This window comes from Podarcis melisellensis, assembly GCF_964234715.1.
Source record: "Podarcis melisellensis genome assembly, chromosome: 4".
In the NCBI taxonomy this organism is placed as follows: Eukaryota; Metazoa; Chordata; class Lepidosauria; order Squamata; family Lacertidae; genus Podarcis; species Podarcis melisellensis.
The window spans coordinates 34,718,703-34,740,154 of record NC_138531.1 but is presented as its reverse complement, the minus strand read 5'-3'; the positions used below and the strand labels follow the sequence as shown (position 1 = coordinate 34,740,154).

The following is a 21,452-nucleotide window of genomic DNA, read 5'->3' as shown; positions in this document are numbered from 1 at the left end:
TTGATAGGAATTGCTGCAACTCCCTCTTGAGTGGTAGACTCAGACTTGCAGCTAAAGATTATGTCCACTCCTACCTGGATTCATTAAGAATCCCCAGCGTTGCTCCCTGTAAATGAAACAATGTCTTAATCTGTCCCTGGCTATTTATCTTCCACTTAACCAAATGATTTGGGCTTCCCTGGATGCCTTTCCATCTGTACTAAATGCCTCAGAATCCTCCTGTCATGGCAGCTTGGATTTTCAGCACTAAGTATATTGTTTGCTTTAAGTAAATAAACATATTACATTAATAAAACAAATGTAACTATGTGGACTCTCTCTCTCTCTTTCCAGTTGTACCTTGGAAATCGAACGGAATCCGTTCCGGTAGTCCGTTCAACTTCCAAAATGTTCGGAAACCAAAGTGAAGCTTCTGATTGACTACAGGAAGTGCCTGCAGCCAATCAGAAGCTGTGGCAGCCCTGTTGGACATTTGGGTTCCAAAAATAGTTCGCAAACCGGAACAGTCACTTTCGGCTTTGCAGCGTTCAGGAACCAAAACGTTTGAGAACTAAGCTGTTCAAAAACCAAGCCTGAAATTTTATTATTTGTCGTATAAGCGTTGACGAAATGTAATCTCCTGCAGCCACCTATCTTAGATTATTGAACTACTGTGTCTGTTGTTAGTGATAGTTCTTCCAATCCATTAATTCTCTTTGCAGTACCGCTGCATTCCTGTCACAGCTTTGTGCAATGTAAGTCTGAGACCTGACATTTTAAAAAAGTTGCCCTCTGCTGCCTCTACTTTGTTTATTGGTTTCTGTGTACAGGGAACTGGGCTTCTGAGTGCCGTGGTCTGATTCTGTTTCCGTTACGTGATGATTTGAAAGATGAACTCATGCAGATATTTTAAAAAGACCAAATAGCTTTCATTAAATACAGAGAGAGGAACCAAATATTTTTCTGGGAGTCATGTAAACGTTCAGAGTTTGAAAGGGAGATATGCAATCATACCTGACAGCCACTGTGGAAACAGAATTTATTTGGTAGGAAAAAATAGAGGATGGCCAATCTTATTTCTGTAACATCAGCTTTCACCTCTTAAATATCTAATGAAATGTATAAAGCCAACCCTGCAAGAAATTAAGAAGGTGTGCTGCAAACAGTGCCTTGAGGTTTGCTGCTCCTTAAAAATTTGCATTGCTCCACATTTTGTGATGTAGCTCTCCAGCCAAAATATGTGGGAAAACAGTGTATATTAGTGGAAATAGCATAAAAGTGGAATATTCATGTACAAAAATGTGTATTAGGAGAAATATGCATGAAAGTGTATGTGAATTTTCATGTTGTTCTTTTTAAATAAACTGAGTGAATTTAAGATTGCAAAAATGAGAAATTGATGGTTAAATGCAGAATAGCACTATGGGGCACATCTTATCAGTGCAATGATTTCTTTTAGGGCATTGAAACACAGCCCCCCCCCAAACTATTCTGGGGCTTATTCCAACTCTCTGGAATAGATTTGGGGATGGAGAAGGCATGCATAGGGTGAGGAGAAGGGGAATCTCCCTTTCACAAGTGGAAATTGTTATGCTTATGCAATAATTTAGCCAAATACCACCCTGTGAAACCAAAATTATCATATTAATGTGTTCCTATACTCCAGTTGAGTTACCTTGTCCTCTCATCTCTTGTATAGGCACCAAAGGTCCTTCATTGGCAGATGGCTGTGTGTGTTAGCTCTGTTGTTGGATATTACCAACATATTGTACAATACAGTTCCATAAGCACTGTGACTAATCTATCAACAAAAAAGACACTTGATAATCCTTTGCTGAATCCTGACACATTCCTCACCCACATAACTTATTTGCAACCTTACAAACTTTGCAATAAGAATATGCATACTAAAATAGAATCGCGATTACTGAGCAGTTTTCCAAACAGTCTATTTGCTCTTTTGCATTTCCTGTCTACAACAGTTGCTTAGTAAATGTGATGGGATTAAGAATCTCTTTGAGGATTGCATTGCAATAATGTGGTGCTTTACTAACAACTAGTTTGAAGACAGTGATCTATTTATTAGGTGAGAACCCATGATCTAAGGTGGAAGAAGCTGAATGGCTGAAACAGTGAAGGTTAACAGATTGTACCATTTGGTTTCTTTTACAGTTTTTCAGTGAAATACTTTCACAAAGTAATTTAAACTATATGTGAAGTAGAAAGTCAATGTAACCTAAAAATTGAACTGATTCCTCCCCTCAAGACTAGCCTCTCTTTTTTTCCTTTTCCTTTTCTACATAAAGCTGCTCTTCAATCCTAGCTGGTATTTAATATTATCATGTGTTTGACATGGATTAGCATATGCAAGTAGACGTGGGTGTTTTTGGTGGCAAACCCAATTTATTCCTTTTCCTTTTGAAACAGAAAGCTTTCAAATAAAACTGGAAAATCTTGTTTTGTAATAGCTTGACAAGTAATCTCCTTAAAAGTTTGACATGGCCACCAAATTCAGAAATAAATAGGGTGATAAACATGCAGAAAATTATGGCTGTTGTTGACATGGCGGCTTTCGCTACAGATGCAAAGTTATTTGACAAATGGGTCTTGTTTAAACATGAGCACTTGGGTACGGGAGCAACACCATGCTGACCAGGTCTCGGGTCTTATAAATTTGGCTGCTGAGCCAAATATAAGAAAGCTGAGGACCTCGGCATTCATTGTATTTTTGGGATGGTAATTCTTGTGCACTATCCCTTCCCCCTTTAAAAAACTTTGTTTTCCGAAAGAAAGACATCACTTGTATTTCCTGAGCTGTTTTCTGCTTTTACCTTGTAGTTTCTTCCCTGGGAAATGCACATTAAGTATCAAAATGGCCCTATGAAATGGGAAGGGAGATTGGATGGTTTTCACATGGCAGGGAATTTTATTTTATTTTTTAAAAGCTGGCAGAAGGGTTTCGTTGTATTTTGAAACCTCAAAAAAGAGTGTCATGGAGGTTGGATATTGTGTTTCAGTAGAATGCTGAATCCCACAAAGAGGGAGGTGATGCACAAAACTGGTTAGAAGTTGCAGGACCATGGACAACTCCCAGTGAGTTGCTGTGATGAAGGTTGGGAACATGCTGAAGCCTTTGAGGTCTCCATCACCTGACCACGTCTTATAGGCTCTATCCCTTGTGAAGAACTTCAGAGCCTTAATAGGGCAATTCCTCTGGCCTGAAGATAGTCACTTTGCCTCCATTCCATAGTCTTCCTCCTGGGACCACCTTTGTCCCAAGCCATGCTGCGAACAGCAGCATGTCTGGATTCTTCCCACCATTGTATATTTCATTGTTGCATAGGAAAGGATGGTGCCTCAAAATGGTGCTAAGGATTCAGTCTTTTTAAAATCATTGTACTGAGCTTAGTTTTCCAGGAATAGCAGCAGTATATTCAGAGGAGAATATATTTTTAAAAATATGTGTCTTCTAAATCACTAAAAGGCCAAATGCCTTTCAGAAAAAAAGCCAGTTGTCAAGGGTAATCATCAGGAACCATGTTCACCTATCAAGTCAAATGTTGAATTGATCAGAGAACCTTATTTTCGCTTAAGTGCTTCTGCAGAATGATGTTTTCAACCAAAACATAGCCCCCTTTAAAAAAAAAGTACAGTACTTTATAATAACTGTATTTGAAAAAGATTGATTTATTAGTACAGTTTTCTGGCTGTGCCTCTTCCTTTACTTCTCTTAGTTTTTTAGTTTTTTTTGCGCTTCCCCTCCCTTTTTTCTTCATTTGATTGTTGTCAAGCACAGGAAAAATTCCCTGTGGCACCGTTCTGCAGGTAAAGATCTGGCAGCCTTACGCTCAGAAACCTATTCCATTCTGCGCACTTTCTTGAGAACAAGTTGTGCATAGATTTTGCCGCATCATACAAACCTTGAGAATCTAAACTCTTTGCTTCCCCTCGGTATCTGACAAAGTTGTAACTGTGCAGCTTTTCTTGAGCGTGTTACCTAGGTAGAATTACAAAAGCATATCAGCACAGAGGAAAGAAAAGCAGGTGCATTTGTTGTTTCCTGCTTTCATGTCTGAATAGAACTGATTTTCGAAAGAACAGAGGATAATTTGCCAGCATGTATTGCGAGAGTTTCCATATTTAGATTTTAATGTTATCAGCTCTTGTTTTTTAGTTTCTCTTTTTTTTGGGGGGGAGGGACCCAATTTGGAGCATAGTCAGAATTGCTATTACTAGGTATTTTGAAGACTAATGGGCAGCTTTTTGAAGCTGCTATGCATAAATTGGACTGAATGTTTATATGGTAAAAAGGTATGATTTGAATTTGTTCGTTATTCTGTGATTTCTCTTGTTTTCTTTGCCCAGAACTGCTACACATTCAAAAATCTTGTGATAGCTATTCGTATATTGATAAGGAAAAGAATAAGACACCGGCTACATTAGTCATGGCTAATTTAGATCTGATCCCATTTTTAACCGTCAGTTTTGAAGCCTGCTTACTCTGAAGTAAATCCCAAAGAGTTTACTTGGCATAAACTAGCCATGGTTATGCATGATTAAGCATTTACCTGGAGGGGAAGCTTTCCAGAGCTCGATATATATATATATATATATATCGATATATATATATATAGGATTCCACTGTAAGTCTGACTGATATCCACAAGGAAAACCTATGGGATAACTTAATGTGAAGGTGGGACTTTAAAGGGTATCCAGATTGTGTCCCAAAAGATTTATCTTTTGGTAAGCATATTTATGATCGTGTGTCTAATTCGGACACACAATCTATTATAATTGTTATAATTATAGTCCCCCCGTTAGCTCTGTACCTATTAATCCTACCCCTCCTCCAAGGGACTTGAACCTGTATGAATATCCCATGTTTATCCTTGCAACAACCATGTGAGGTAGGTCAGGTTGGCTGGGAGGTGTTGGTTGGCCCATGTACAACATAATCAGAGGCGATAAGTTGCGACTTTCAAGACAGTAGTGTATGTCAGATACCAGAGTCTGAAAATGCAGAAAACAGGCATCTCTATCTGTAACAAGTATCAGTGTGCTGAAGGCATTTTATTCTGTGTTGTGCAGCAATGTTTATTGCATGTTGATCTACAGCTGAACACGAAACGTCATTTAAATCTCTCCAAGATAAAACATATAGGCCTACAATATTCATAAATGTTTTTACTTGCAACCATTTCCCATGGTTGGTAAGTGATTGTAAGTAAAAGTGTCTCTACTTATTTTTGTGCAGGTGTCCTAAGAGAGGCTGGGTGAAAATATTTCCAAGCGCTCCTAAAGAAATAAAATAAAAGTCCAGTATTTTCAGGCTACCTCTAATGTTGCATCCTGACTGGTACATTTCACGTCGCTTCACATTTGTCCTTACTGTCCAGGAATTTTGGCTTTGAGATTCTCCCCTGAATATACAGTTGCTATTCCTGGAATACTAAGCTCAGTATAAGGATTTTTCCTAGTAATGCTTAGTAATGCTGATCTTGGCTAATTGCACTTACACATCTGTGAATGCAAGGCCACGGAAATCAGTTTCCTGAGAAGGGTAGGGTAGGTTTGATATGGCATTGTAAATATGCATGTTTATGTCATTGTGGTCAGATATCCCTTCTGCTGACATACTGTATTTTTCCGTCTATAGGACGCCCTCATGTATAAGACCCCCCTATTTTAGGGGACTCAATTTTAGGAAAATGAGGGGAGATGTCCCAAAGTTGTTGAGCCTCTCCCCCCACACAGCTGGGGGCAGGAAACACTTCCTAGATCATTTTTCGCGCGCAGCACCATCAGAGGAATTTGCGCTCCCGCCAGCCATTGTGCTCCAATGCCGCCGCGCAGGAAACAACCCAGGGAGCACCCGCCATGCACAGTGGCAATGGGGGAAGTTGTGCTCTCGCCAACAAGCTGGCTGGTGGTGCACAACTACTCCTCCCCCCCCCCACGTAGCTCCAGGCAGGAAACACCCCCCAGATTGCTCCTCGCTCACTGTGGCATCGGGTGAAGCCATGCTCCCGCCAATGAGTTGGCTGGCGGCACACCGCTTCTCCCCGCCCCCATGCCACTATCCATGTATTGGACAACCCCAGTTTTTTGACGTGATTTTTTTAGTCAAAAAACCTCGTCCAATACACGGAAAAATACAGTAAATTAACAAAATGTCCTGGTGCAAAGTGAGCTATTGGATTTTTCCTTAAATGATTCATTAAAGAAAAACCTTTTTTAAAAAAGTCTGTCCAGACTCCTAAAACAAAAAGTGGAACACAAATATAAAAAATATGTTTCTCATGTTATATTGTTAGTAGATTGTGTGGAAACACTGCTGTTCTACAAATAACTTAAAGGTCAAGTTGCAGGCTCTCAAACCCAGTATGAATACTTTTGTTTTTCACTTAATTGATTTGGACATTGTTTTTCTTTTCCCTCTTTCAGTGGAGTTTTTATACTGTGATTTGGCTTCCATGAAGTCCATACATCAATTTGTGCAAGCATTTAAAGCAAAGAATTACCCACTTCATGTCCTGATCAATAATGGTAAGTTTTCTTAAAAGTTGCTTTTTGGATGAGTGCTCCCCTATTGGGATCCATAGCATTGTTGTATATTTTACTCCCTTCACTTAGCAAAAGAACTGTGTCAGTGGGCACAAAGTTCTTGAACCTGAGAATTTTGTCCCCTGACTTCTAAGCTAAAGGAATCGTTTGTGCAAGAACCTGATGTGCAACAGCAGTGGAAAAGGGCTAACTTGGTATCAGGAATAGTTAGGAAGCATCCAGTATCAAATTGTCTTTATATTCTCTGGCAGCCTTCCTATGTTCATGCTTTGGACTACAAAGCCTCAGCCAGCATGACCAATGCTCAGGGATTATGGGACTTGCAGTCCGAAACATCAGTCCAAGCACACCATAAGCCAAGAGGATACAGTAAAGAACCACCATAACAATCAAGGGATGAGCAACCATTCAGCGTTCCTTGCCTACTGAGCATGCCCAGTCCTAACAGGGCTAGAACGTGGGGTTTGAGAAAAGGGATTCCCCTTAAGACTTCTAGTACTACTGTAGACCTAGAGGTTCACCCAGATCTGCTGATAATTTATTTTGGGAAATGAATGCTGCCATTATATATATATAATATATAACCAAACGCCTGGCTGACAAAGACCACTTGACAACTGAGTTACAGAATCTCTCAAATGTGTTAATTGCCAATGGATACCAGCAAAACAGGGTTACGAAGCTAATCCAAAAAGAAACACCCCCCAAAAACCAAGACACAGAAGAAAACAATGGCATGGCCCTCCTTCCTTATATCAAGGGCACTACAGATAAAATTAGCAAAATCCTCCATAAACACAATATCAAAACAGCCTTTTGCACCAACCAAAAAATAGCCAATATCCTCAGAAACCCCAAAGATAAAATCCAGTTGGAAAACCAAGGGGTCTATGAAATACCCTGCAAAGTCTGCCCAGCCACGTACATTGGACAAACAAACAGACGAATAAATGCACGTATCGCAGAACACAAGAATGCCGTCAAAAAAGAAGAAAAAACTTCCTCTCTTTTCCAACACATGAAAGAAACAGGACACGAAATTAATTTTGCTGATTCCAAATTGCTCTTTAACATGGAACATCACCACAAGAGAATAATCATGGAAGCCATCGAGATAGAGAAACACCCTCACAACATGAACAAGCGTGACGACACATCCCGCTTGCCAGACATCTGGAAATTAGCCCTCCCCACAAAAACTGACACCAGATCCAGAGGCACACAGAACGCCATCACCAATCAACCACACCAGACCCAAACCCAGACCCTCTCCACAGATAAATTACAGACACCATCCAGTAGCCAAACCATGGTGGCACCTCCGGATGCTGCACCCCCCTGCAATCCCTACACAGATCTGGCTGACACAGGCCACAAAACCACAGCTCGCCCCTATACACGAAGCCAAGCCAGAGCACAACTAAGTGCAGTACAGCCATCTTCTCAGAAAAACTCTTCACAAAGTTCAAGAGGTCAAGACACAAAGACTTTAGCAACTAATCCACACCTAATGACCCACCTAAGTGGTACTCAGGATATCACTCAAGAAATCACTCAAGATATCCCTCAAGTAATTAAGGAACAAAAGAAGAAAAGGCACACTAGCCTGGGAACTTCCTCTCTGCCCAGAACATTGGAGGCTATACACCACACCCCCTCAACAGTATTTATAGGAACTCAAACACTGAGATCCTGCTCTGTTCCAGTAACAAGAAGCCGAAAGCACCAGCCTGAAGATGACGAGTGAGACCTCGTCGAAACGTCGCCTAGACACCCCAACTTTTACACGGGAAGACACCCGAGGACACCAAAACCTGCATATATATATATATATATATATATATATATATATATATATATAAATGGGAATAGCAAGGGACAGAAAATGCTCCCCAGGAAAAGGAATGGGCTTCCTGAGTTGGTAGAAGCTGGGGTGAAAAAGTTATAAGTAATTCATATAAGCACCCAGGTAGCAGTAGGGGAACAGGAGAGCTTAAAGGAATGAGCTTCAGCTGGGCACATGGATTATTTTCTTCTTTTCGTTTGCCTACCAAACAATAGATCCAATTCTGGCTGAGGAGGGAAGGAGGAGGATAAGTGACTGTCTGTCAAGTTTAAACCATGAAGCTCCCTTGGGAGAATTTAACAAAAGAAAAGAGAGGGTGAAGAATTGAAATAAGTTTTGATTCAGTCTGACTTTTATGTAGTTGGGTGTCTGGCTTGTTTTCTGGAAAAGGGAATCGGGTTCAATAGAATAAAAAGGAAAAAGGAGGAAAGCCAAACGTTTCAAAGGCTTGCCAGTGTTTCCACTCCTCAAATAGTGTCAGTAATGAAATTCATGTCCTATTGCCACCACTGAACGTAAGTAAGTTGCCTTGTTGGTAGGAGATGAGATTCTATGCCACATGAAAGTTATTCACTGGGCTTCTGATAAAATTGTTCAGTTGTGGCGGGATCTTTAACGTAATCCTTCAGGAATCATGTAGCATTTTCTGTCTTTGGCATCAGTTTAAGATGCATTCCATTTTCATTTTGTATCACTGGTAGAGTAAGTCTAGGCCAGTCCTTTCTCTTCCATTAAATACATTTTTTTTAAAAAAGCATAGACTTAATAACTAGTAGCATGTAACACTAAGCACTCCATCTCCCTGGTTGATGAACTCCTTGCGCGTCAAACGTCTTGGCTCCCGAATGCCACAAACCTGGACTGAGTGTACCAGTTTGCAAATGTTCTTTTGGAACCCAAACATCCAGTGCAGCTTCTGTGGCTTCTGATTGGCCGCAGGAGCTTCCTGCAGCCAATCGGAAGCCGTGCCTTGGTTTCAAATGTTTTGGAAGTCGAACAGACTTCTGGAACGGATTCTGTTTGGTTTCCAAGGTTCTACTGTATAAGAATAGCCTGCTGGATCAGGCCAATGGCCCATCTAGTCCAGCATCCTGTTCTCACAGATGATCAATTGTCTCATTACAGACCACCTTTTTTAGAAGAAATATTCCCTTTTGTTTTATTTTAATAACTAAAATATGGTCATTATTTCAGCTAGATGTTTTTTTGGGGGGGGTTGATATGCTGTGAGTTAATTTGATAGAATGCTGATGAAAACCAGAATAATTTTAATCCCCAGAAGGACTAATTTGGGCAAAAACATACGGGCAAAAATAAATTGCATACAGATTAATCCAATAATGGCTGAACTGGCAGCTGCAATTATCATGGCACGGGGGTGGGGTGGGGGTGGGGATCATGATTCATTAGCTTGGCTTCAGTGGGAAAAGCCTGTTCATGTGAATAAGCTCCTAGGCAATGATGTTCTCAACTTCTGCAGAATTTCTTGTAAATGCCACACAAGACATGAATATTTGCAAGCATGATGGGTTGATTTAAGGGCAGGGATGTAGGTTCCTATATCTCCATGTCTGTTCCATTTAGTTTAACCGAGGACCTGAAGATTTCTTGAGCACACTTTAAATTAATGTTCTCATGACAAAATATGTCAGGCAAAATGTGCAGTTTCACAGAAAGGTCAAGTCTTCCCTTTTTAGGCTTTCATTTTGCTTCGCAGGCACCATTCTTCACAATGCACAATGTTCATGTGCACTGGTTACATTTTCAAAGCAAATGTGTAAAAAAAAAAGTGCATAATAAATTGTTAATTTAGGTTAAAAAACAACAACTTGGTTTTTTATTTCACCATGAATGACAGGAGAAAATGTATTTTATTTCTCCTTGACTTAATAAGTAAATTAGCACAAGTACTGCTCCTAAGCTCAGTTGCCATTACCGCCATTAAGGTACCAAAGGAGAGAACATGGTGATTTAATAGTGCCAAAAGAAAAAGAGCTGCAGACTGCGTTGGAAATGTATGCATACTGTGAGCCCTTTTATTTATTTTTTGAAACTTCAGACTCCCTTTCTTACTTATTTAATGCAAGGTATTGCACAAAACAAATATTAAAACGTAGCTGAATGGAAAATAGCAATATATAAACTTTTTTCTTTTCATTTTTTAAAGGATGGGTGAATAGGCAAGCAAAGTAGTCTGTTGCCAAAGGTCTTGCTGCTATAAGCATGGAAAAGGACAACATTCCTCCTCCGTTGCCCCGGTTAGGAAATCCTTGTGTGGGGCTAAAAATCAAATCAAATCAATACTGCTCTGCTGAGAGATGTTAAGTGCATTCCCCCAAGATTCTCAGCATTTTACTCTGCCAGACTTTTCAAGGACATAACTCTGCTTCTGTTTTTCACTTTGCAATTTTCTGGTGTATGTACATATAAATTCCATATTTGTAGCTGTGGAGGGTTGCATGACTTCACATGCTGGGCTCCCTTTGCAACATTTCCAGGTTGAGTTGAATGGTCTGAAGGGTGGTTGTAAATGCATTAGACTGACTGTACTTGCAATCCTCTCTGCGGTCATGAACACTGCACAATCTTCATAGATGGAAATTAAGAACACCTGAAAAGGACTATTAGCCCAAGGTGGGGGAACCTTGCTAGGTGGCAGGCCATGACTCTTGCACAACATTTGCATTAACATTGTGAGAATTCTTTGGCTATCAACATTCCCCCCCCCCATCAGATCTGGCAGATGCTCAACATTTTAATATGTTGGACTTCATACAGTTGCTGTCGGGTTGCTAATAAAATGCACAAACAGCCGTTTTGTGTGTTACAAGTAGGGATGGGGGAGGATTTCAGTTTGGAGCAAACTTTTCTGGTTAGTATCTGACATACATGCTCAGATCAGAACATAGTCATGTGGGTTAGATTGCACACCTATGAACATTTCCAAGTATGGCCTCTTCCAGTTTACAGTTTTAGGGGTGTCTCCCCCCGCCCCCAGGCATTTTGAGGGCTTCAATTTATTTCTCACCTAATGAAGAACATATCTAGGTGACTTACATGCACAATTTACAGTGCAATCTTAAATGGGTAACTAGTAGGGGTGAGTGCAAAATGGTGGATTGTCCACCATCTCTAAAGCTTTACTGACTTATATGCCTGCACAGGCAGGCGGTTCTATAAGGGCATCCTCCCCCCTAATAATAATAATTTATTATTTGTACCCCGCCCATCTGGCTGGGTTTCCCCAGCCACTCTGGGCGGCTTCCTGCAAAGATGAAAGATACACTAAACCTCCCCCATGCATGGATCTTTTTCTAGTTCTTTAGTTCTCTCATCCCACCCGCCTTGATTCCAATTGAAGATAATTAGTTGTGCCATCTCCAGTCTGACATAGGTGGCTGGTGTGATCCTGGCAGTGGTGAAGCTGCATGCTCCAGCACTGGGGGCGGAGAGCAGATGGGGGTGTGGCTGGCACACATTCCAGGGGTGTGGCGTGCATCCCGGGGCATGACATGCGTCCTGGGGGCGTGGTGTGCCGCTCATGGGGGTGTGATGCCCGGTGTGTGGGGGATGTGTGGAGTGTGTCGGGGGGGCGGCGTGATGGTACCCCCTTCCTCGATGGTGCCGGCGGTGGTGCGCTTCCCCCGTCCCCCTGTTCCTCCGCCAGTGGAACCTGGAGCCCCTTGGATGAATGTAAGGGCCTTGGATCCATTAGGTTTGAAGCCTGCTCTGTCCTGTCCCTAGAACACTCTGTTTTGGGGCTTAATATGGGCCACTGCTGACAAAAGAACCACTAACTGTAGCCCTTCCATTACAGATGCACAGTTCGTAGGAGGCAGGAAGTCTCCTCTTCTCTTTCCTAATCCCCTCAAACTAGAGGATTTGGGGGGTTAGGATTGCTGTTGTTTTGTGTTAATTTCTATTATTAAACTTAAAAATTCAGAAGAGATATTGTCTTTGGGCCCTTCCTTTGCCATCTAGTTGCCTAGTTGTACTGCAAACTTCTGTCTGAGAAATAGATTTACTTGTTGTCATGATGATATATGATTGCTTTGAATGAAAAATTGCTGCTCATAATCCATCTCTCTTCCTCTTCCACCCACCCACAAATATCTACAATTAGGCCTATCAGCTAATTTATGTTAATGGCAATTGTTGTAAAACATTTTTTTTAAAACCCACAGATCTTGGAACTGAATTTTTCCTCTCCAGAAATTAAGCTTTGTTTGCTTTGTCTCAAAATCAGGCTTTATTGTTCGAGTGACTGGATACATAAATTCGTTTAATTAAAGTCATGGACACATACACAATGTAAACCCTAGAAAGTTTGTTGGCATCAGCTTGTATTGGATTGAATATTTTTATCCAAGATTTAGCTACTAATTAAGGAAGTTACTATTTTCAGTGCAAATATGAACTTCATAGCAGGATGTCATTAGACTTTTTGGCCACTATATTCTTAGTTGTATTATTCAGTAACTTTCACCCTCTTCTAGAAATCATGGACTGACGTTTGACAGGATCTATTCCATGTTTTATGGTTCACCAGGGTGGATAATATTTATACTATTATTTGTTTGTTGTTTTATCTGAAGTATTTTAAGGCTGCCTTTCAGAGCAACCAACTCTCTCAAGGTGGCTTACATAAAAGCTTACAATTAGGGAACAATTTTAGTTTACATACTTCCATGTATCAAAATGCATAGAGCTATCTTGCAACCAGTCTGAGCTTTTCTTGTTGCATTTCCAAGCAAAACCTCAACAGTATCACATACATCACTTTTTATTTAACAAAGAAAGTAGGTGGTTTTACACACTTCCATTGTTTCTCTTCATTCACCTCCCCCCTTGGTATAGATTGTTTCCAGCTGAAGCTTTCCAATGTTCCATGCACTTAAATGCTCTCTCTCTCTCCAGTGTGGATTCCCTCATATATCATAAGGTTTCCCTTTCTGTGTTTACTTTCCTGGGAGCAAACCCCATTAAAAACAGTGGGATATAACAGAGTAAACATGCATAGGAATGGGCTGTTAATCTGTGGATTTGCTAAACTCTTAACCCAGGGCAAATCTGGGGGTGGTAATACATGAACACACAGAATCCCCCTCCTTTGAAAATGTAATTTGCATTGGAAGAAAGAAAGAAAAACCGTTGACCCTATTGCAAAAACACACATAACATCGTTGTTTAGTCGTGTCCGACTCTTCGTGACCCTGTGGACCAGAGCATGCCAGGCACTTCTGTCTTCCACTGCCTCCCGCAGTTTGGTCAGACTCATGTTTGTAGCTTCAAGGACACTGTCCAACCATCTCGTCCTCTGTCGTCCCCTTCTTGTGCCCTCCATCTTTCCCAATATCAGGGTCTTTTCCAGGGAGTCTTCTCTTCTCATGATGTAGCCAAAGTATTGGAGTCTCAGCTTCAGGATCTGTCCTTCCAGTGAGCGCTCAGGGCTGATTTTCTTCAGAATGGATAGGTTTGATCTTCTTGCAGTCCATGGGACTCTCAAGAGTCTCCTCCAGCACCATAATTCAAAAGCATCAATTCTTCGGCGATCAGCCTTCTTTATGGTCCAGCTTTCACTTCCATACATCACTACTGGGAACTTAACATTAGTTTGGCCTTAAGTGTGGGGATGAGGCATCTGTGAATAAGGCAAAGTAGGGACAATTTATCAGAGATAAGGGGAAGATTTTTTCCAGTTTGTTTAAGATTTTGAATCCTAGAATGTTGCTTTCCAAACATTTTTTCCCTCAGTAGCTGGAACATTCTCCTCTCTGATGTTGGAGCTCTATTATTTTTCTTGCCATCCTTTCATGCTTCTGTAAGACACCACACATCACCCGTGTATCTGAGCTAAACCATAGGGTGGTTTGAGTGTGAGTTTAATGGCCTAGTTCATGCAAAACCCAAAGCCAAACCATGGCTAAGTGTGACCACAACAGTGTGCAGGAAAAAACCGTGGTAACTACAGCTTGTGAGACAAATCACAAGCATCTGGTTTACATGTAACACTAAGCCAAACCATGGTTTAGCTTGCAGTAGTGTGGCAGAATCAGAAGCAGAAAATCACCAAAATGACTGTAATTTTCCTGTAAGGGTTTGGTTTTACATTACATTTCACTGGGTCTCAGTGAAATCTTGGTTTATTGCAGTTAATTTTTTTCTGTGTTTGACCTGGCTGAGCCATTCCTGCCTCCTTCCCAAAAGACATCTTCATTCAGAGCTAATTCAAGTACATAATTCAGACTGGATCTTGCTGAATGTCAGAGTTAATGTGCAATTATATGGATTGCCTCAGCATCTTGATATCTACTTGCATGTACGCTAATAGGAGATCAGAAATTGCTAAACAAAATATGCATTGGCGCACACTGTACAGATTATTCATAAATGCGCTTGCTGCTGCTTTACTTTTCCTATTGATGTCTGTTTAATCAAAGGCTTTTGAAACCAAGCTCGCAAAACTAAATTAGTAAATTGCATATAAATGACAGTCCTATCAAAACAGAGAGGGCTGGGTTTTTTTAATAATAAAAAAGTGTCACTAACATTCTGTCTGCTGCCAATCCTTGTTCCTGAATTTGCTACTATGTGCTATCAGACACTAGGGAACATTAGGAATCCAAAGGCAATTAGCAGTGAAATCTATTCAAAAAGTAGTTGATTTGTAAGAGCTCTCCTATGAAAAGTTTAGCAAAAGAATTTTTAGAGTGGGCAAAAGATGAAAGTGCACCATGCTCTTGGCACCAAATAGTTTCACAGTTATTGGCAGTAGAAAAATAGAACAGCTTTTGTTGCTCAAGTTCACCCCTTTAGGACCCATGAGTAAAGCTGAGGACATGTTTGGATGCTAGAAAATCAATAGTCTACAACTTTTAGTGCCTGGTGAATGTTGTGTAGTTAATAATTTAAAAAGGGGAAGTTGTTCTTCCAAGGCTTTTCCTTTTATCTGAAAGCAGGTCTCTGTGTATGTATGTTTGCTTTATTTCCTTCATTTCCTTCTAGTGCTCAGCAGGATTAAAATAGCACAAACATACATTTCAGGAAATATTTTTTTGGGGAAGCAGTTGTATCTCTTTGGAGACTAAAGACTGTTGGGTGGGGGTGGGGGTGTCGGAGAACATGATGAATGTGTCTACAGCATAAAGTCAGAGAGAAACAATAGCCAAAGTTATTGTGCCAAGAGGACTGAATGAACCAAGGGTGCAAAATGTATACAGTACAGTAGAGGCAAAGCAGGCTTTTGCCGCCTCTAGGAATCTTTGAGCTGAGCTAGCTCAGGGCCAGTTCCCAAGGCAGAAATGAGGTGGGACAAGGTCTTTATCCATTGTGCAATGCAAAAACAACTCAGTAGTGAGAAAGCAATCAAGCAACTACTTTGCTACTCGCTCAGTACACCTGCTTTTCCTGGGCTTTGTTTTTGGTCATGTGAATGAACTGTCCCTGAAGGTGGTGAGTCCAAGGTGGAAGAAAGCAGGGAATAAGTATTACTTGCATGATGGCACTTCCTCATTTCATCTTCTTCTGGAAATGGAGTTGCTTGGAATTCCATTATTTTTGTGAAGGAGCTCATTTTTTGCAGGTACTTGGAAGTTTATAAGCTTATATATATGTATATAAACACACACACACACACACACACACACACACAAATTGATGAATTCAGGTAGTTTTTAAAATATATATATATATATTAAATTTATATACCACCCTTTGTGTAGTGGTGTTAAATATCTCATGTTTATGAATAAGTAGTTTGTTAAGGGTGTTGGGAATTATAGTTTTGTAAGTGGTAAGCTACAGTTTCCATGTTTCTTTGGGGGGGATTATGTGCTTTCAAATATACGATGTGTAGCAGCCTATATAGTGGTCCATTCACCACAAGCAGGCTCCTGTATACCACAAACTTCACCTGCACTCTTTCTTTTCTTTTTAAACTTCACAGCTGCAGTGATGCTGGTGCCTGAAAGGAAAACAGAGGATGGGTTTGAGGAACACTTTGGTATTAACTACATGGGACACTTCTTGTTGACTAACCTTCTCTTGGAAACACTGAAGCAATCAGGAACCCACAGCCACAATGCTCGAATTGTCACTCTCTCATCAGCTACCCATTATGTAGCAGAATTACGTCTTAACGATCTGCAAAGCAGGTATGTTGAAATAAAATGAAAAACTTCACTGTACCTCGAGTTTACAAAAAATTGAAACCAGAATTCCAGAATTTAGCTCATTTGCTTTGTATATCCAGACTTATTTATTTCATATTTGTATCCCATTCCCTCCCTACAAGGAGTTTTGGGAGAATTCAGGATGGGACAACTTTGAAAATTCGCTTGCCTTTATGAGCATGAATTTTGGGTTCTGCATATCAAAGCATTTGCTCCCAGTACCAGCCTATTCTTCCTTCCAACACACACACCTTGGAATGCACTGTAATAACATATGAGGGCTGCAGTATTTAATTGGGTGAAACATTATCCTGCTTAATCAGGAATCAGATTTTTTTAAAATAAAAAATGATTCAAAATAATTATTTTTAAGAGAAACACTTATGAAGACTCCAGATGGCAACCACCATCTTAAGGGCCATTCTGTTTTGTGTGTGCGCAGGGGGTAATACCTCCACAAAGGTGTTGGCTGGGCTCTTCACCTTTCAGGGATGCTGGGTTGCACCCGTGCTGAATAAGGGGTCCAAAGTCCCTTCCAGCCCCATGATTCCATAAATTCATCCTCTAAAACACACACAAAATGACTTTTTCTTTAGGACAAGATTTCTTATATGCAAATTAATTCAGGTTTAGTAGGTTTGATTTATTGATTACACAAATCAACCTTTCTCTAATTGTGTGACAACCTTCCAAGTTAACCTCTGGAAAGGGGGAGGTGTGGGAGGGTTTGCTAGGCAGAAGTCCTTATCCACAGCTGGCAATGATGCCCTTGTGGCATGCTGAGGACCATCATTTCCTTCTGGGGAGCCTGGGATTCGCAGTGTCCTCTAAATTCCAAATTCATCAAGCCATGCAAAAGAAGAAACTACAATTTTCTGCTCCTCAATATTTCCCAGGTTCTCTGTTGCCCAAGATGCTACCCTTGCACAGTTTTCAGATGACAGCAAAGGCAAGTAGGGAGGAAAACATTGTAGAAGGGCCACAGCTCAGTGGCTAGCATCTGCTTTGCATGCAGAAGGTCTCAGGTTCAATTCCTGGCAACTCCAGGAATGTTCCCTGCCAGAAATCCTGGACAGCTGCTACCAGTCAGTAGACAATTCTGAGCAAGAGGCTCCTGGCTGTTTGGATTCCCAACCTACACAGAGTCTAGCACTTCTTCACTGACTGTCAGTTTCTCTCATCAGTTTTGCTCTCCAATTGGCAATATCCCCCTTCAATACTCTTGCCAGTTGGCAGTCATTCTGGCATGTGTTGGATATCATTTATTCTATTTAAATGTTGCCAGATTTCTGTTCACCCACCTGCCTGCTCCTTAACCCTTTTCATTGGGTTAATCTGTTCTTCCTTTCCTCTGTTTTAGGAGAATCATGGAGAGGGAATTTATAGGTCTCTAATCCCAGCCCCTGCTTATTATGCAGGAAATGCAGAGCTTAGAGCTGTGCCATATACCCTGTTGCCAAGCCATTTTTCTACCCAGCCATTCCTTTTGCATTGCTAGAACTGTGTTGTCTTCTTTACTGGCATGGGGTGACTTTGGAGACTGATACTAGTTGCTAAATTCAATATCCTCAAAACAACAACAAACCTCTGGTTACGTTAAACATATTCAATAAACACACAAGATGTAACCGGCTTGGTCCATATAACTCTACTCTGTAAAAGTTGCTGCTTACAGCAGCTACTACTATGCTATAAGATCCTGTGATATCATATATGAGTTTGTACTACTGATGAAGCCCAGGACGGCAAAACAAGGCTAATATTCCGGAAATCCTTGTCTTAGACTCTGTGAAAGGATTCTGTGGAACTGTAACAACCTTTCGTGTGGATTGTTGGATTCTATGAACAGACAGGTGGAATAGACGCTTACACATACATGGACCTTACGCATAAACTGATTAGAGAATGAACTGATCCACTGTGTCTTCTGCTTTTTCCTTGAACTTTATGAGCTACTTCTGTTAAAATCTACAATTTAATACAATGAATAGTATACTTTATTTATTTAAACATACAGCCAGTTACGTCTTGTGTGTTTACTGAAATTCAGCATCCTGACAAACTTGGATGGATTAAAGGAGGTAATAAGTCATGTCAGGGTAATGTCTTTTTAGGTGTAAGAATGGAATGCATATGTTGTCATCTTCTCTTCCATGGCAGCCTGATGGAACAGCCTCTGTGTTTCTACTAATGTAACCCAAGGCAGATTATGAAAGTCACAGAGTATGAACCTAGGTATATTGTGGAATGCAGAGAGTGGCCTACAGGTGGAATATCTGAATATATCTGAGAACCTGTATGAAATCATTTCAGCTGAAAAGTGCACAGTGAGTGTGTAGGGTTCAACCAGGCAGAGCGCCTTCTCGGTAGTGGCACCCTCCCCATGGAACACCCTCCCTCCAGATGTCAAGGAGATAAAGAACTCTGCAACCTTTAGGAGACATCTGTATTGGGATGTTTTTAATATTTGATGCTTTATTATGTTTTATATATTCTGTAAGTCGCCCAGAGTGGCTGGGGAAGCCCAGCCAGATGGGCAGGGTATAAATAATAAAATCACCACCATCAGCTAAACTTTGGTTTTGTATAGCACATCCTTGCATTGTGAGAACTCATTCTGTTTCACAAGCCTTTTGCTGATCTGTATTTGCATACTTCATCAGAAGGTGCTTTTTAAGAAGTACAAATCCAAAGCTCACTTGGATATATGGAGCAGGGGTTTTTTTATCCTGGCTTGCTTACACACAGTGTCAGTGAGAGATGCATAGGCTTAATTTAGGGGTGCCATTTGGAGAGGGTGGAAGGGTAGTGAACTCCCTCTTCTCCTGGTATTTCAGGACTCGTGAGTATTCCTTTGGGTCACTTACAGCTTTGGTTACTTAGAAGTATTTATTTTTATACTGTCTTTTGACCCTGAGATGGCTTCCAAGGAGGCTCATTTCTCTCCCCCCTGCTTAAAAATCTTGGGAACTGTAGTTTATCCCCACACACAGAGTTTCCAATACCTTCAACAAACTACAGTTTCCAGGATTCTCTGGGGGGTTCTTTAACTGTATGCTGGGTATGCAGCCACGGTTTGCAAAACAAAGCACCACAAAACCAACTTTTAAAATAATCAAAGAGCAGCGTTAAAGCTTTTACATCAAAAACCATTTCAGGACAGGTAGACCAAGAATTGTTTTCGTCTTTCCTATTCACCTGAGGGTGTTCAGGAATAGCAGGCTGCTGCCACAGGAAAAAAACCACCCTGTCCTGCATTCCAATGAAATGCAATTCTTTTGTTTTGGTGGTGGGACATCCTACAGGGTCTTGGAAGATAACAAAAAGTAAACACAACAAATACCTTTAAGATTCATAACTTCTTAGCAATTTAATCTTGGATATATCTCTAGAACAGGTTTCTGTACAGTGCTGTGACTCATCTTCCCCCATTCCCTTTGCAACACATACTACTGAAACCTGTAATGGTGCTCTGGTTTCCTCCTTAAGAGTTTTGGCTTAGCAAATTTCTTAAATGACATTTCAACAAAAGTCTCGTTTTAGCATGCAGTGTTTCGATAGCCTTTCTTCTGTGTTCTCCTCTGAAATTGCGTGGACACGAGAGAGCATAATGTAGGTATAATCATGCCAGCTAGAATTTCTCCTGAATGGGCAGCTGTCTTTTCCTGCCTGTTACAAAAGTACTTCAAGAGAGGAACTTTAATTTGCATTCTGGGCCTCCATATCTTTGAAATATCCCCCTCTTTTGTGGGGAAAACAGAAAGCAGCAGCATCTCCTTAAGATCCTCATTATAAAGCCCTTGGAGAGCAGTTGGAACAAACAGGAGGCCCACATTTTGTTAGTGAAATATTGTATTAAAAGTGGTTTAAACAGCTCTTTCCTTATATGTTGACTGCAAAATAGAGCATTGCACCTGCATTTGCTTATAGTACTTGTTAGTATCTTCAGTAAACACAATAAGGTATTTTAAGAGTAGCCATTACATTACTAAATATTAATCTAACTCACTTGTTTTCTTGTCTTCCACTGCTCGTGATTACCATTGTTACAAGTGAAATTGCCTTTAGACAAATGGCTGTAATGATTCCAGCCCACATATGCAACAGAAGGCTAGGCAGTAATTTCATCCCGAACTTACCTTTTTGCCTGAATATTTATTGCGGTGCTCTCAGTATAGCAGCATGATAGATTAGGAGGTTTTGCATTAAAATGATTCTTAAGTAAAGTAGACATGAATATGTTGAATGAGCCCCTGCAGGACCTTTTTAAAGCTCCTGAAGCTTTCTTTGTTTCTTGGATACCTCATTTCAGAAGTTTTAGATCTTTGGAAAATTCAAATAGTGAATACTATAAGCCTGTTTGTTCTATGGAATTCATTCCTGTCAATGTCCATTTAAACATTATGTGTGTTTACAGTTATGATAACCTCCATTTGTTTTCCAGTCAATAACTGTAAATTACATTTATTGACTGTTACCCGCGGTGATGTGGGTTTTCCATAGAATTTTGAAATGCAACAATATTCCCTTGAAGTTTAGGGTAATTTGTATTGGGTAATTTTCACTGGAGAATTTTCAGGTTTTGAGAGTTATCCAATTTAGTTTGCTTATTTTACGTGTATTTAGTAAGCAAAGCTAAAGTGGTTGAAACTGCTAGGCTTGCCCAGTAATATATTTGCAGATTAACTTATTTTTCCATGTAAAAATTAAAACACAGGGGATTTTTCTGCCCTTCGTCATTTATTACTGGTCTTGAGTATTGGACCCTAGTTCTCAGTCAGGTCCACTTTAAGTTATCAGGTAAAATAAGCACAGATACCATGCACTGGCAATCCATTTTGTATGCTATTTTCTAGGCAAGATTTGCCTAAAAACGTTTTTGATGGAAA

The 21,452-nt window shown here is 40.4% G+C and overlaps 1 protein-coding gene and 1 long non-coding RNA gene across 4 annotated transcripts in view; one reads left to right on the top strand and one right to left on the bottom strand.

Annotated features, from left to right (window-relative positions):
• The window catches only part of LOC309367971, a 370,139-nt gene that overhangs the window by 155,222 nt on the left and 193,465 nt on the right, over nt 1–21,452 (bottom strand). The gene's annotated exons all lie outside the window — the stretch shown is intronic.
• ZBED1 (zinc finger BED-type containing 1) overlaps nt 1–21,452 on the top strand; it is a 125,309-nt gene that overhangs the window by 87,041 nt on the left and 16,816 nt on the right. For 2 of the 3 annotated variants that reach the window (XM_081907587.1, XM_081907586.1), the window contains 2 exons: nt 6,427–6,528; nt 16,338–16,545. In XM_081907587.1, the coding sequence (XP_081763713.1) occupies nt 6,427–6,528; nt 16,338–16,545 (310 nt within the window). The remainder of the gene's footprint in view (nt 1–6,426; nt 6,529–16,337; nt 16,546–21,452) is intronic. The other variant, XM_081907588.1, reaches the window with a different exon arrangement.